The following is a 17905-nucleotide window of genomic DNA, read 5'->3' on the forward strand; positions in this document are numbered from 1 at the left end:
GCAGCAGGGCAGAAATTTGACAAACTGACTTGTTGGAAAGGTGGCATCCTATGACGGGTGCCACGTTGAAAGTCACTGAGCTCTTCAGTAAGGCCATTCTACTGCCATGTTTGTCTATGGAGATTGCATGTCTGTGTACTCGATTTTATACAGGTGTGGCTGAAATAGCCGAATCGACTCATTTGAAGGTGTGTCCACATACTTTTGTATATACAGTGTAGTTTGAAAGGGAGCAGAGTTGGGGACAATAGAAACGTGGACACTTGACTTGAGCTACGCTTTGAATAACTTTAAAGAGCAGGACGATTTGCGGGCAGAGTAAAATACATGATATAAATATTTATTTCCAGTCAATGTGGGAGCCTAAACTACAGCCATACATTTTCCTGGAAAGACCATGCTTCTTTTATATGTTTGCTCTGTTTTCTATAAATAAGCTTTGTTGTACAATTAAAAGGCCAAATACACTGCATCTCAAATATTTAGCAATAATAAACATATTTCAGAGTTTGTGTGTGTGTGTCAATGTAAATTGTCCGGTGGTGATTTTATGAATTGTTCAGCAGTCTTATGGCTTGGGGGTAGAAGCTGTTGAGGAGCCTTTTGGTCTTAGACTTGGCGCTCCAGTACCGCTTGCAGTGCGGTAGCAGAGAGAACAGTCTATGACTAGGGTGACTGGAGTCTGACAACTTTATGGGCCTTCCTCTGACACAGCCTATTAATTTCAGTTGAAGTCGGAAGTTTACATACACTTAGGTTGAAGTCATTAAAACTCGTTGTTCAACCACTCCACATATTTCTTATTAACAACTATAGTTTTGGCGGTTAGGACATCTACTTGTGCATGACAAGTAATATTTCCAACAATTGTTTACAGACAGATTTCACTGTATCACAATTCCAGTGGGTCAGAAGTTTACATACACTAAGTTGACTGCCTTTAAAACAGCTTTAAAATTCCAGAAAGTGATGTAATGGCTTTAGAAGCTTCTGATAGGCAAATTGCCATCATTTGAGTCAATTGGAGTTGTACCTGTGGATATATTTCAAGGCCTACCTTCAAACTCATTGCCTCTTTGCTTGACATCATGGGAAAATCAAAAGAAATCAGCCAAGACCTAAGAAAAAAATTGTAGACCTCCACAAGTCTGGTTCATCCTTGGGAGCAATTTCCAAACGCCTGAAGGTACCACGTTCATCTGTACAAACAATAGTACGCAAGTATAAACACCATGGGACCACACAGCCGTCATACAGCTCAGGAAGAAGACGCGTTCTGTCTCCTAGAGATGAACGTACTTTTGTTCAAAAAGTACAAATCAATCCCAGAACAACAAAGGACCTTGTGAAGATGCTGGAGGAAACAGGTACAAAAGTATCTATATCCACAGTAAAACGAGTCCTATATCGACATAACCTGAAAGGCCGCTCAGCAAGGAAGAAGCCACTGCTCCAAAACTGCCATAAAAAAGCCAGACTATGGTTTGCAACAAAGATCGTTCTTTTTGGAGAAATGTCCTCTGGTCTGATGAAAAAAAAAAATAGAACTGTTTGGCCATAATGACTATCGTTATGTTTGGAGGAAAAATGGGAGGCTTGCAAGCCGAAGAACACCATCACAACCGTGAAGCACAGGGGTGGCAACATCATGTTGTGGGGGTGCTTTGCTGCAGGAGGGACTGGTGCACTTCACAAAATAAATGGCATTATGAGGGAGGAAAATGATGTGGATATATTGAAGCAACATCTCAAGACATCAGTCAGGAAGTTAAAGCTTGGTCACAAATGGGTCTTCCAAATGGACAATGACCCCAAGCATACTTCCAAAGTTGTAGCAAAATGGCTTAAGGACAACAAAGTCAAGGTATTGGAGTGGCCATCACAAAGCCCTGACCTTAATCCTATAGAACATTTGTGGGAAGAACTGAAAAAGTGTGTGCGTGCAAGGAGGCCTACAAACCTGACTCAGTTACACCACCTCTGTCAGGAGGAATGGGCCAAAATTCACCCAACTTATTGTGGGAAGCTTGTGGAAGGCTACCCAAAATGTTTTACCCAAGTTAAACAATTTAAAGGTCATTTAAAGACTTCTGACCCACTGGGAATGTGATAAAATAAATAAAAGCTGAAATAAATCACTCTACTATTATTCTGACATTTCACATTCTTAAAAATAAAGTGGTGATCCTAACTGACTTAACACAGGGAATTTTTACTAGGATTAAATGTCAGGAATTGTGAAAATCTGAGTTTAAATGTAGTTGGCTAAGGTGTATGTAAACTTCCGACTTCAACTGTAGGTCCTGGATGGCAGGAAACTTCACCCCAGAGATTTACTGGGCCATTCGCACTACCCTCTGTAGCTCCTTACGGTCAGAGGCCGAGCAGTTGCCATACCAGGCAGCGATGTAACCGGTCAGGATGCTCTCGATGGTGCAGCTGTAGAACCTTTTGAGGATCTGGGGGCCCATGCCAAATCTTTTCAGTCTCCTGAGGGGGACAAGGTTTTGTCGTGCGCTCTTCACGAGTGTCTTGGTATGTTTGGACCATGATAGTTTGTTGGTGATGTGAACGCCAAGGAACTTGAAACTCTCGACACGCTCCATTACAGCCCCGTCGATTTTAATGGGGGCCTGTTTGGCCCTCCTTTTCCTGTAGTCCACGATCAGCTCCTGTGTCTTTCTCACATTGAGGGAGAGATTTTTGTCCTGGCACCACCCTGCCAATTCTCTGACCTCTCTATAGGCTGTCTCATCGTTGATCAGGCCTACCATTGTTGTGTCGTCAACAAACTTAATGATGGTGTTGGAGTCGTGTTTGGCCACGCAGTCATGGGTGAAGAGGGAGTACAGGAGGGGACTAAGTACACACCCCTGATGGGCCCCAGTGTTAAGGATCAGCGTGGTAGACGTGTTGTTGCCTACTCTTACCACCTGGGGGCAGCCCGTCAGGAAGCCCAGTATCCAGGTGCAGAGGGAGGTGTTTAGTCCCAGAGTCCTTAGCGATGAGCTTCGTGGGCACTATGGTGTTGCACGCTGAGCTGTAGTCAAAGAACAGCTTTCTCACATAGGTGTTCCTTTTGTCCAGGTGGGAAAGGGCAGTATAGAGCATGATTGATATTGCGTCATCTGTGGTTCTGTTGGGGCGGTATGTAAATTGGAGTGGGTCTAGGGTGTCCGGGAGGATGCTGTTGATGTGAGCCATGACCAGCCTTTCAAAGCACTTCATGGCTACCGACGTGAGTGCAACGGGGCGGTAATCATTTAGGCAGGTTACCGTCGCTTCCTTGGGCACAGGGACTATGGTGGTCTGCTTGAAACATGTAGGTATTACAGACTCGGTCAGGGAGAGGTTGAAAATGTCAGTGGAGACACTTGCCAGTTGGTCCGCGCAAGCTTTGAGTACACGTCCTGGTAATCCATCTGGCCCAGCAGCTTTGTGAATGTTGACCTGTTGAAAGGTTTTGTTCACATCGGCTACTGAGAGCGTTAACACAGCCATCCGGAACAGCTGGTGCTCTCGTGCATGCTTCAGTGTTGCTTGCCTCGAAGCGAGCATTTAAAGGCATTGAGCTTGTCCGGTATGCTCGCGTCACTGGGCAGCTTGCGTCTGGGTTTCCCTTCGTAGTCCGTAATAGTTTTCAAGCCCTGCCACATCCGACGAGCGTCAGAGCCGGTGTAGTAGGATTCAATCTTAATCCTGTATTGACGCTATTCTTGTTTGATGGTTTGTCCGAGGGCATAGCGGGATTTCTTATAAGCGTCAGGATTAGTCTCTCGTTCCTTGAAAGCGGTAGCCTAGGAATGTTAGGAGCACCAAATGCTTTTTTTGTTGAAGCACATCTCCTGAAAAAGATTAAGTTTCCTATCTGTGCCACCAAATGTCTGCATATACTGGTTAAGATACCAGGTTGTTAGTAGGGCTGCATTTTATGGGCAAAATTATGAACTCTTTATGCTTCATATGGTTAAAAATAAATATGGTTATTTTTTTTTTTTACTCTTGATGAAGTACCGAGTGCTAATTTGCTCATTACCGTAATACGGTCTTATCTACAGAAACGTGGATCTGATTACCGAAATGCATCAATGATAAAATATTCATAGAATATGACAATTCTAAATATTTGCGCATAAAATCTAATTTGCTCTTTATATTGGTGTACTTTGGAAAAAAATATTAATATTAGTTTAAAATGAATTATATGAACATGGCACAAGTTACGGTAATCAGAACTGATTAAAATGAAAATATACAGTGACTATACAAAACATTAGGAACACCTGCTCTTTCCATGACCGACCAACCAGGTGAAACTCAATATTAGAAAGGTGTTTGGTATACTCAGTGTAATCAAAATGTTATTTTATGAAACGTTGGTGTAATAACTTGTGTATCTTACGGTAAAGACATTTTGGAAAAACTGCACAAATAAATTCAAATCTGAACAGGTAAGAAGATTCATTTAACAGACAATAATTAGATGGTATTTTATCTATTACAAAAATGCCTTTAAAAAAAAAATTGACCAAGAGTAATACCAAGATTGTGAGAATCACCCACGCCATTCTGGTCCGTTTCCAACTGTTTGAAAAGCATGTTAGCCTGTCCACTTTGTTCATATGTTGAAATCAAGAGGCCAACCTTATTTCTCAGAATTAGTTGTCAATTCATTTTATAAATTGTGTTTTATGCGTATTGCACATTTATAAAAAAACACAGACTACACAGCTAGTCTAACAGTCATTGGCTAGAATACTCCTTGCTACATGGCACCATAATGCTGCGGGAGGCAAACCGATAATTCATTTTCCACAATCAATGTTCATTAATACTCTGGTTTTAGTAGTGTCTGTTCTGTACGCAACTTGAGGAGTTGAGACATAAAAAAGGGTATCGGTAGAAAAGTTGACTTCTCTATCACAGTAAAATAACATCTCTTTCATCTTTGTTGTTGTGAGTGGAAGGTGGAGGGGCTGTGTGTGTGTGTAAACCGAAAGCAAGAGGTTTCACTCTTCGCCAAAAATCTGTGCGTTTCTATGGCTTATTATGGACCTAAGCTTGGTCGCCTGTTTTCCCCGACTTTGGGGACAACGACTCCCATTGTTAGGGCAGAGACATGATTATCTCGTTATTATATACAGATCTCTGGTGTGGAATGGAAGGTGTACACAGCACAGAGGAGCGAAGAAGACCAGGCCAAAAAGACAACATTAGAATAAACGGACATAAATAATAATTACAAAAATAATTACAAAAATGTACTTGATTCTTGCGACACAATATTCCAAATGCCTGTGCAAAAAAATATACATTTAAATTAATTGAATGAATTTGATATCGCCCAGCCCTAAGAGGTAGGCTAGTGAACATGAATCAACCTGTGACTAGGACCTCCGCTTCTAATTCACTAGATGAGAACTACTCTAAAATACAAATCTGCGGGACTAAACAAATATTTTCATCCCAAAGTTGTCTGCCTGACTGTCCGCTCCCACCCGTAGCATGAAAAACGCCAACCGTGCCACAATGACATCTGCCAGGGCCCGTGGGTCCGACGGACATCCCACAGGAATGCAGCTCTCTCTCCTTTGAATTGCATTTTTTGTCAGAAATGTACTAAATAAATACAGTTTGATTTGGTTCTGGCTCCATACCTGTGTGGGTGAAGTGGGCTCTAGCCTGTAGAAGCCAAAGGGTCTGGCCATGGGTCTCTTGTCGAAGTAGGCCAGGTCACAGGCCTGTTCTGTGTAGTCGCCTCCATCGATGTCGTCGCTGTTGGAGTGTCCTCCGGGACTCTGGACGTCTATCCAATGGCTCTCCAGGATTGTGGCTTCTTGGGAAAACAAGAGCGTCGGTTATTATGACACAAAAACATTCCTTATCCTAGGATACTTCCACTGGTGACTATCCAGGAGGACAAAGACAAAGGAGCATCCCGTTTCTGCATAGATCTCCGTATTTAGTGACGGGGCATACGAACAGGCTTACGTCCCGGCGTAAATCGCCATCATCAGAGTCTGACCTAGTCAACTCCCCACAACTTCCTTAGTGTTACTGTCTGTGACCTCCAGCCAGGTGAAAGGTCATGACACCCAGTGAATGGTTATGTCACTACATGAACAATCTTATCACAGTTGGAAGCTAGAATTCTCAAGGGAACACTACAGCTGTATACATAGGGAAAAAAACTATCAATTAAATACATTTTATAATGCCCTTATTACATCAGCAGTTAACAGATACCCAATCTAAACCCCAAACAGCAAGCAATGCAGAGGCAGAAACACAGGTAGAAGGAAAAACTTCCAAGATGGAAGAAACCTAGAGAGAAACCAGGCTCTGACGACTGGCCAGTCCTCTTCTGGCTGTACAGGGTAGACCAGAGGAACCAGGCTCTGAGGACTGGCCAGTCCTCTTCTGGCTGTACAGGGTAGACCAGAGGAACCAGGCTCTGAGGACTGGCCAGTCCTCTTCTGGCTGTACAGGGTAGACCAGAGGAACCAGGCTCTGAGGACTGGCCAGTCCTCTTCTGGCTGTACAGGGTAGACCAGAGGAACCAGGCTCTGAGGATTGCCCAGTCCTCTTCTGGCTGTACTGAGATTTCTACGGGGGAGAAAGGGGGCCGTAGGACTAACCATCTAAACACAGAGACATGCAGCCAGGCTAAAAGAAGAAATGGATAAATGGATGGCAGTGAAACAAACTGATGTCCTGCTGAAATCCTTCATTGTGAAACAGACCCAGCGTCGCCCAGCCCACGTTACCAACGACGACAGAGAAACCCAGCCCACGTTACCAACGAGGACAGGGAAACCCAGCCCACGTAACCAACGAGGACAGGGAAACCCAGCCCACGTAACCAACGAGGACAGAGAAACCAAGCCCACGTTACCAACGAGGACAGAGAAACCCAGCCCACGTAACCAACGACGACAGAGAAACCCAGCCCACGTTACCAACGACGACAGAGAAACCCAGCCCACGTAACCAACGAGGACAGAGAAACCCAGCCCACGTAACCAACGAGGACAGGGAAACCCAGCCCACGTAACCAACGAGGACAGAGAAACCAAGCCCACGTTACCAACGAGGACAGAGAAACCCAGCCCACGTAACCAACGACGACAGAGAAACCCAGCCCACGTAACCAACGACGACAGAGAAACCCAGCCCACGTAACCAACGACGACAGAGAAACCCAGCCCACGTTACCAACGACGACAGAGAAACCCAGCCCACGTAACCAACGAGGACAGAGAAACCAAGCCCACGTTACCAACGAGGACAGAGAAACCCAGCCCACGTAACCAACGACGACAGAGAAACCCAGCCCACGTTACCAACGACGACAGAGAAACCCAGCCCACGTTACCAACGACGACAGAGAAACCCAGCCCACGTAACCAACGACGACAGAGAAACCCAGCCCATGTTACCAACGACGACAGAGAAACCCAGCCCACGTAACCAACGACGACAGAGAAACCCAGCCCACGTTACCAACGACGACAGAGAAACCCAGCCCACGTTACCAACGACGACAGAGAAACCCAGCCCACGTAACCAACGACGACAGAGAAACCCAGCCCACGTTACCAACGACGACAGAGAAACCCAGCCCACGTTACCAATATTAGCTCGTCTCTTGATCTCCTTGCGTCGGTTGGCAAACCAGTTGTACACTTTAAGAGAGCTGACTCTCTCCAGGTCCGATAGCTTCTTCCCTGAAATAAAATAACATTGAGGAGATTAGATCATTCCAAACAGTAAATGATATTCCAAAGGGCAAAGTACACTGAAAAAAAATAAACTCAACATGGAGAGTCTTGTTGCAATGTTTCATGAGCTGAAATAAAAAAAATCCCAGAAATGTTCCATACGCACAAAAAGCTTATTTCTCTGAAATGTTGCACACTCATTTGTTTACATCCCTGTTAGTGAGCATTTCTCTTTTACCACGAAAAACCATCGACTTGAAAGGTGTGGCATATCAAGAAGCTTGTATGTCAGGTGTATGGGGTCGTGGTGACCGATGTCAACGTTGTGGTGGAGGTGGGCTGATGCTATGGGGAGGCATAAGTTACGGACAACGAGCACAATTGCATTTTATCGATTGCAATTTGAATGCACAGAGATACCGTGACGAGATCCTGAGGCCCATTGTTGTGCCATTCATCAGTCAACATCACCTCATGTTTCAGCATGTTAATGTACGGCCCCATGTCACGAGGATCTGTACACAATTCCTGGAAGCTGAAAATGTCTCAGTTCTTCCATGGCCTGCCTACTCACCAGACATGTCACCCGTTGAGCATGTTCGGGATGCTCTGGATTGTCGTGTACAACAGTGTATTCCAGTTCCCACCAATATCCAGCAACTTCACACAGCCATTGAAGAGGAGCGGGACAACATTCCACAGACCACAATCAACAGCCTGATCAACTCTATGTGAAGGTGATGTGTCGTGCTGCATGAGGCAACTGGTGGTCATACCAGATACTGACTGGTTCTCTGATCCACAACCCTACTTTTTATCTGTATCTGTGGCCAACAGTATCTGTGGCCAACAGATGCATATCCGTATTCCCAGTCATGTGAAATCCATAGATTAGAGCCTTAATTTATTTCAAATGACTGATTTCCTCATATGAACAGTAACTCAGTAAAATATTTTAAATATTGTAACTTGAAATTGTAGGATGTTGCGTTTATATCTTTGTTCAGTTTACATTTTTTTGTACATTTAGGTATTTTACAGACTCATATCCAGAGCGACTTACAGTTAGTGCTTTCAACTTAAGGTAGCTGGGCAGGACAACCACTACACTACAGTCACAGGTAGCTGGGCAGGACAACCACTACACTACAGTCACAGGTAGCTGGGCAGGACAACCACTACACTACAGTCACAGGTAGCTGGGCAGGACAACCACTACACTACAGTCACAGGTAGCTGGACAGGACAACCACTAACTACAGTCACAGGTAGCTGGGCAGGACAACCACTACACTACAGTCACAGGTAGCTGGACAGGACAACCACTAACTACAGTCACAGGTAGCTGGGCAGGACAACCACTACACTACAGTCACAGGTAGCTGGACAGGACAACCACTAACTACAGTCACAGGTAGCTGGGCAGGACAACCACTACACTACAGTCACAGGTAGCTGGACAGGACAACCACTAACTACAGTCACAGGTAGCTGGACAGGACAACCACTAACTACAGTCACAGGTAGCTGGGCAGGACAACCACTACACTACAGTCACAGGTAGCTGGACAGGACAACCACTAACTACAGTCACAGGTAGCTGGGCAGGACAACCACTACACTACAGTCACAGGTAGCTGGGCAGGACAACCACTACACTACAGTCACACGTAGCTGGGCAGGACAACCACTACACTACAGTCACAGGTAGCTGGGCAGGACAACCACTACACTACAGTCACAGGTAGCTGGGCAGGACAACCACTACACTACAGTCACAGGTAGCTGGACAGGACAACCACTACACTACAGTCACAGGTAGCTGGACAGGACAACCACTACACTACAGTCACAGGTAGCTGGACAGGACAACCACTACACTACAGTCACAGGTAGCTGGGCAGGACAACCACTACACTACAGTCACAGGTAGCTGGACAGGACAACCACTACACTACAGTCACAGGTAGCTGGGCAGGACAACCACTACACTCACAGGTAGCTGGACAGGACAACCACTAACTACAGTCACAGGTAGCTGGGTAGGACAACCACTAACTACAGTCACAGGTAGCTGGGCAGGACAACCACTACACTACAGTCACAGGTAGCTGGGTAGGACAACCACTAACTACAGTCACAGGTAGCTGGGCAGGACAACCACTAACTACAGTCACACGTAGCTGGGCAGGACAACCACTACACTACAGTCACAGGTAGCTGGGCAGGACAACCACTACACTACAGTCACAGGTAGCTGGGTAGGACAACCACTACACTACAGTCACAGGTAGCTGGACAGGACAACCACTAACTACAGTCACAGGTAGCTGGACAGGACAACCACTAACTACAGTCACAGTTAGCTGGACAGGACAACCACTAACTACAGTCACAGGTAGCTGGGCAGGACAACCACTAACTACAGTCACAGGTAGCTGGACAGGACAACCACTAACTACAGTCACAGGTAGCTGGACAGGACAACCACTACACTACAGTCACAGGTAGCTGGACAGGACAACCACTAACTACAGTCACAGGTAGCTGGGTAGGACAACCACTAACTACAGTCACAGGTAGCTGGACAGGACAACCACTACACTACAGTCACAGGTAGCTGGACAGGACAACCACTACACTCACAGGTAGCTGGACAGGACAACCACTAACTACAGTCACAGGTAGCTGGACAGGACAACCACTAACTACAGTCACAGGTAGCTGGACAGGACAACCACTAACTACAGTCACAGGTAGCTGGGCAGGACAACCACTAACTACAGTCACAGGTAGCTGGGTAGGACAACCACTAACTACAGTCACAGGTAGCTGGGTAGGACAACCACAGGTAGCTGAGCAGGACAACCACTACACTACAGTCACAGGTAGCTGGGCAGGACAACCACTGCACTACAGTCACAGGTAGCTGGACAGGACAACCACTACACTACAGTCACAGGTAGCTGGGTAGGACAACCACTGCACTACAGTCACAGGTAGCTGGACAGGACAACCACTACACTACATTCACAGGTAGCTGGGTAGGACAACCACTACACTACAGTCACAGGTAGCTGGGCAGGACAACCACTACACTACAGTCACGGGTAGCTGGACAGGACAACCACTGCACTACAGTCACAGGTAGCTGGACAGGACAACCACTACACTACAGTCACAGGTAGCTGGACAGGACAACCACATACTACAGTCACAGGTAGCTGGGTAGGACAACCACTACACTACAGTCACAGGTAGCTGGACAGGACAACCACTACACTACAGTCACAGGTAGCTGGGCAGGACAACCACTAACTACAGTCACAGGTAGCTGGGTAGGACAACCACTACACTACAGTCACAGGTAGCTGGGCAGGACAACCACTGCACTACAGTCACAGGTAGCTGGGCAGGACAACCACTACACTACAGTCACAGGTAGCTGGGCAGGACAACCACTACACTACAGTCACAGGTAGCTGGACAGGACAACCACTACACTACAGTCACAGGTAGCTGGACAGGACAACCACTACACTACAGTCACAGTAAGTAGTAAAGCATCCATCAACTAAATCAGGTGTAGTAACAAAGGCCAGTACAACAGGTGGACAGAATACCTGGTTTCTGGATGACCAGTACAACAGGTGGACAGAATACCTGGTTTCTGGATGACAGCGTTGCAGGCGTTAGAGACCTCCTCTCTCTTAGCTTCGTCGGGATACTGGTTGTCATTGAAGTAGCTGAGGAGAAGAGGCAGCCATCTCAAAACACAGATCTAGTCGGCGTCCCAAATAGCACCCTATCCCCTATGTAGTGCACTGCTTTAGACCAGAGCCCTCTCCACCCTATCCCCTATGTAGTGCACTGCTTTAGACCAGAGTCCTCTCCACCCTATCCCCTATGTAGTGCACTGCTTTAGACCAGAGTCCTCTCCACCCTATCCCCTATGTAGTGCACTGCTTTAGACCAGAGTCCTCTCCACCCTATCCCCTATGTAGTGCACTGCTTTAGACCAGAGTCCTCTCCACCCTATCCCCTATGTAGTGCACTGCTTTAGACCAGAGCCCTCTCCACCCTATCCCCTATGTAGTGCACTGCTTTAGACCAGAGTCCTCTCCACCCTATCCCCTATGTAGTGCACTGCTTTAGACCAGAGCCCTCTCCACCCTATCCCCTATGTAGTGCACTGCTTTAGACCAGAGCCCTCTCCACCCTATCCCCTATGTAGTGCACTGCTTTAGACCAGAGCCCTCTCCACCCTATCCCCTATGTAGTGCACTGCTTTAGACCAGAGCCCTCTCCACCCTATCCCCTATGTAGTGCACTGCTTTAGACCAGAGTCCTCTCCACCCTATCCCCTATGTAGTGCACTGCTTTAGACCAGAGCCCTCTCCACCCTATTCCCTATGTAGTGCACTGCTTTAGACCAGAGCCCTCTCCACCCTATCCCCTATGTAGTGCACTGCTTTAGACCAGAGCCCTCTCCACCCTATCCCCTATGTAGTGCACTGCTTTAGACCAGAGCCCTCTCCACCCTATCCCCTATGTAGTGCACTGCTTTAGACCAGAGTCCTCTCCACCCTATCCCCTATGTAGTGCACTGCTTTAGAGCAGAGTCCTCTCCACCCTATCCCCTATGTAGTGCACTGCTTTAGACCAGAGCCCTCTCCACCCTATCCCCTATGTAGTGCACTGCTTTAGACCAGAGCCCTCTCCACCCTATCCCCTATGTAGTGCACTGCTTTAGACCAGAGCCCTCTCCACCCTATTCCCTATGTAGTGCACTGCTTTAGACCAGAGTCCTCTCCACCCTATCCCCTATGTAGTGCACTGCTTTAGACCAGAGCCCTCTCCACCCTATCCCCTATGTAGTGCACTGCTTTAGACCAGAGCCCTCTCCACCCTATCCCCTATGTAGTGCACTGCTTTAGACCAGAGTCCTCTCCACCCTATTCCCTATGTAGTGCACTGCTTTAGACCAGAGCCCTCTCCACCCTATTCCCTATGTAGTGCACTGCTTTAGACCAGAGCCCTCTCCACCCTCTCTCCTAAGTCATCTATGCTCTCTCCCTCTCCTCATCACAGCCAGACATTATTTCCTCCGGGTAAAGATGCTCTCCTCTCACCCCTCTGCTCGCTCCTCTCCTCACCTCTCCATCACAGCCAGACATTATTTCCTCCGGGTAAAGATGCTCTCCTCTCACCCCTCTGCTCGCTCCTCTCCTCACCTCTCCATCACAGCCAGACATTCTTTCCTCCAGGTAAAACGACTTCCTCTGCGTAGCCGGAAGATTCCTGGGGCGGTACTTATATGGGGTGTGGTCTGTCTCCAATCCATTTCCTCCATAGCCATTGGGGCGTGGCGCATGTTTAGAGTGGCACCTGGAGGAGCCAATAGCAGGAAAGCATTAACTCACAACCTTATAACGTGTCTCGTTTTCATGAGACACCAAATGAAACCAAAGAGGTACTATCTGAACTTCCGTCCAAATAGAAACAGTTATCATCCCCAAAGCAGAATGTTTTAAAACGTTTTGCTCAAATGAATAGGACCCAGCATCAGAGCGGTATTACCGAGACTGCCATAAAGCATCAGAGCGATATTACTCACTGTCATGAAGTGATGCCTGCAGTATAAGAGGTGGGATTATGAAGGACTGTGTGACCAGTCTGATTAATAAGGTGTTGGGTAGAGGTGGCCAGTCTTTGATTAATAAGGTGTTGGGTAGAGGTGGCCAGTCTTTGATTAATAAGGTGTTGGGTAGAGGTGGCCAGTCTTTGATTAATAAGGTGTTGGGTAGAGGTGGCCAGTCTTTGATTAATAAGGTGTTGGGTAGAGGTGGCCAGTCTTTGATTAATAAGGTGTTGGGTAGAGGTGGCCAGTCTTTGATTAATAAGGTGTTGGGTAGAGGTGGCCAGTCTTTGATTAATAAGGTGTTGGGTAGAGGTGGCCAGTCTTTGATTAATAAGGTGTTGGGTAGAGGTGGCCAGTCTTTGATTAATAAGGTGTTGGGTAGAGGTGGCCAGTCTTTGATTAATAAGGTGTTGGGTAGAGGTGGCCAGTCTGATTAACTTCTTGCGAATATAGGGGGTGCTGTTTCGACTTAGCATTAATTGGTCTCCAGATTAAACTGCCTAGTACTCAATTCTTGCTCGTACAATATGCATATTATTATTATTATTGGATAGAAAACACTCTCTAGTTTCTATAGCCGTTGGAATTATGTCTCTGAGTGAAACAGAACTCCTTCTACAGCACTTTTCATGACAGGGAGTGAGATTTCAGAAATCTTGGCCCCTGTTCCCAGGTCAGTTGTAATGTCCCTGTGAATGCTATGGGGAAACAAACACTGCCTACGTCTTCCTCTAGATGTCAGTAAGTGGTGACAATTTGAATGGAGTCGATTGCGCAATCAGGGCCTGTATAAAAGACCAATGACCGGAAGTACATTTCTTTTCGTCTCTGCGCCTGACGCACGATGGACGTCGGACTGGCCTCCTTCCAAGCTGTTGTTTAGCCAGTAATATATCGCCGGTCATGTTTTTACTCGTTATAGGTGTTAAAAACATCATAAGGTAGTTAATTTAAACCGTTTTATAGCAATTTATATCCGTTTAGTGCGATTTTATGGCATTTCTGTGTGACGCACTTCGAAGAGCTGGGCACTTTTCTAGTACATGCTGAACGTTAGTGGCCATTTCGACGGGACAAGAGGACATCTTTCGACCAAAAGACGATTAGACCGGAGAAAGGATACATTGCCCAAGATTCTGATGGAAGATCAGCTCATAGTAAGAACTATTTATGATGATAAATCGTTGTTCTGTAGAAAAATGTTAAACGCATATTCCGCCATTTTCTTTGGGGTAGCTTCGCTTTGGCGCACCCGGTATTGCACAGTAAGGATAATTTAAAAAATGTAATTCAGCGATTGCATTAAGAACTAATTTGTCTTTCGATAGCTGTCAACCCTGTATTTTTTAGTCAAGTTTATGAATATTTATTCATTAGACTAGATCACTGTCCAATATGGCGCCCGACATTTTCAGGCCAGTTTTGCTACTATTCTCATTGTATAACCACGTTTTTTTGTGGCTAAATATGCACATTTTCGAACAAACTCTATATGTATGTTGTAATATGATGTTACAGGAGTGTCATCGGAAGAATTCTGAGAAGGTTAGTGAAAAAATTAATACATTTTGGTGGTGATAATGCAATCGCTCTTTTTGCCTTGAATCAATGCTCGGGTAACGTTTGCACATGTGGTATGCTAATATAACGATTTATTGTGTTTTCGCTGTAAAACACTTAGAAAATCTGAAATATTGTCTGAATTCACAAGATCTGTGTCTTTCCATTGCTGTGAGCTGTGTATTTTTAAGAAATGTTTTATGATTAGTAATTAGGTAATACACGTTGCTCTCTGTAGTAATTCTAGTCGCTTTGGGGAGATTTGTGATGGTGGCTGCAATGGCAAACTATGATTTATACCTGAAATATGCACATTTTTCTAACAAAACCTATGCTATACAATAAATATGTTATCAGACTGTCATCTGATGAAGTTTTTTCTTGGTTAGTGGCTATTTATATCTTTATTTGGTCGAATTGGTGATAGCTGGTGATGGAGTGAAAAAATTGTGGAGTAAGAAAAATGGTGTCTTTTGCTAACGTGGTTAGCTAATAGATTTACATATTGTGTCTTCCCTGTAAAACATTTTAAAAATCAGAAATGATGGCTTTATTCACAAGATCTGTATCTTTCATTTGGTGTCTTGGACTTGTGATTTAATGATATTTAGATGCTACTATTTACTTGTGACGCTATGCTAGCTATGCTAGTCAGTGGGGGGTGGTGGGGGGTGCTCCCGGATCCGGGTTTGGGAGGTGTTAGAGGTTAATAAGGTGTTGGGTAGAGGTGGCCAGTCTGATTAATAAGGTGTTGGGTAGAGGTGGCCAGTCTGATTAATAAGGTGTTGGGTAGAGGTGGCCAGTCTTTGATTAATAAGGTGTTGGGTAGAGGTGGCCAGTCTGATTAATAAGGTGTTGGGTAGAGGTGGCCAGTCTGATTAATAAGGTGTTGGGTAGAGGTGGCCAGTCTTTGATTAATAAGGTGTTGGGTAGAGGTGGCCAGTCTTTGATTAATAAGGTGTTGGGTAGAGGTGGCCAGTCTTTGATTAATAAGGTGTTGGGTAGAGGTGGCCAGTCTTTGATTAATAAGGTGTTGGGTAGAGGTGGCCAGTCTTTGATTAATAAGGTGTTGGGTAGAGGTGGCCAGTCTTTGATTAATAAGGTGTTGGGTAGAGGTGGCCAGTCTGATTAATAAGGTGTTGGGTAGAGGTGGCCAGTCTGATTAATAAGGTGTTGGGTAGAGGTGGCCAGTCTTTGATTAATAAGGTGTTGGGTAGAGGTGGCCAGTCTTTGATTAATAAGGTGTTGGGTAGAGGTGGCCAGTCTGATTAATAAGGTGTTGGGTAGAGGTGGCCAGTCTGATTAATAAGGTGTTGGGTAGAGGTGGCCAGTCTGATTAATAAGGTGTTGGGTAGAGGTGGCCAGTCTTTGATTAATAAGGTGTTGGGTAGAGGTGGCCAGTCTGATTAATAAGGTGTTGGGTAGAGGTGGCCAGTCTGATTAATAAGGTGTTGGGTAGAGGTGGCCAGTCTTTGATTAATAAGGTGTTGGGTAGAGGTGGCCAGTCTTTGATTAATAAGGTGTTGGGTAGAGGTGGCCAGTCTTTGATTAATAAGGTGTTGGGTAGAGGTGGCCAGTCTGATTAATAAGGTGTTGGGTAGAGGTGGCCAGTCTGATTAATAAGGTGTTGGGTAGAGGTGGCCAGTCTTTGATTAATAAGGTGTTGGGTAGAGGTGGCCAGTCTTTGATTAATAAGGTGTTGGGTAGAGGTGGCCAGTCTGATTAATAAGGTGTTGGGTAGAGGTGGCCAGTCTTTCCATAATAAGTGTGAAGCTAATGCTGAGTAATTTGGCAGATTTCCATAGAGGAACATGATTCAGCAGAGGACAAGGATAGTACACATAGAGAAAGACAGAGACACACACAGAGACGAGAGAGACGGGTACCTGGGGAGGTCTTCTCTAGCTGGTACCAGTGGTAGAAAGCTCTCTTCTTCTGTTCACTGAGGTCAGAGCCGTGTTGAAGCAACCAATGAGAGATCCTGCTCTGACTGATTCCTGGAACACACACACACACCAGGTTAGAGAGGTAGCAGTCCTACCAACCAATAATAGTGTACCTGCCACTGAGACTCCCCATCACTGCTGCCTGTAGGCCCCATCACTGCTGCCTGTACTGCTGCCTGTAGGCCCCATCACTGCTGCCTGTAGGCCCATCACTGCTGCCTGTAGGCCCATCACTGCTGCCTGTAGGCCCATCACTGCTGCCTGTAGGCCCATCACTGCTGCCTGTAGGCCCATCACTGCTGCCTGTAGGCCCCATCACTACTGCCTGTACTGCTGCCTGTAGGCCCCATCACTGCTGCCTGTAGGCCCCATCACTACTGCCTGTACTGCTGCCTGTAGGCCCCATCACTGCTGCCTGTAGGCCCCATCACTACTGCCTGTACTGCTGCCTGTAGGCCCCATCACTGCTGCCTGTAGGCCCCATCACTGCAGCTAATGTAGAAGTTAAAGCTGTGTACATTTACAAATACGGTGCCAAATCATATGTGAAGGATGCAACAAAGATGCAGAATCATCTGGCCAAGTGCATCCCTCAGCACTCACAACAAGCAACCTCTGACCAAAGTCCCTCTACTTCTATTCGAGGTGAAAATGATGAATCAGACACCTTATCGATAGCAACAGCTCATGGTCCTTCCTGGAATCAGAAGTTTTTGACTCAATGGAGAAATGCTGTTGAATGTCTTGCTCGAGCTGTGTATGCAACTGGTTCACCTCGGATGCTCACAGGCAACGTGTATTGGAAGAGATTGCTGAATGTTATTTTCCCAGCATACACCACTCCAACCAGACATGCTTTATCTACTCAATTGCTGGATGCAGAGCTCAGAGTTCAAGTTCAAGGTCAAGCAAATCATGGAGAAAGCAGACTGTATTGCAATCATCTCTGATGGGTGGTCGAATGTTTGTGGGCAAGGAATAATTAACTACATCATCTCCACCCCTCAACCAGTATTGTACAAGAGCACAGACACAAG

General features: G+C 46.0%; 1 protein-coding gene across 2 annotated transcripts in view; it reads right to left on the reverse strand.

The window, feature by feature from the left end:
- The window catches only part of LOC120041276 (homeobox-containing protein 1-like), a 30167-nt gene that overhangs the window by 1272 nt on the left and 10990 nt on the right, over positions 1 to 17905 (reverse strand). Inside the window, exons 4-8 of one of the 2 annotated variants that reach the window (XM_038986211.1) lie at positions 16809 to 16919; positions 12956 to 13109; positions 11385 to 11467; positions 7632 to 7727; positions 5658 to 5833 (exon numbers count right to left, since the gene is read on the reverse strand). In XM_038986211.1, coding sequence (XP_038842139.1) covers positions 5658 to 5833; positions 7632 to 7727; positions 11385 to 11467; positions 12956 to 13109; positions 16809 to 16919 — 620 coding nt within the window. Of the gene's footprint in view, positions 1 to 5657; positions 5837 to 7631; positions 7728 to 11384; positions 11468 to 12955; positions 13110 to 16808; positions 16920 to 17905 lie in introns of both variants that reach the window. The other variant, XM_038986210.1, reaches the window with a different exon arrangement.

This window comes from Salvelinus namaycush, unplaced genomic scaffold (assembly GCF_016432855.1).
Source record: "Salvelinus namaycush isolate Seneca unplaced genomic scaffold, SaNama_1.0 Scaffold43, whole genome shotgun sequence".
NCBI classification, from domain to species: domain Eukaryota; kingdom Metazoa; phylum Chordata; class Actinopteri; order Salmoniformes; family Salmonidae; genus Salvelinus; species Salvelinus namaycush.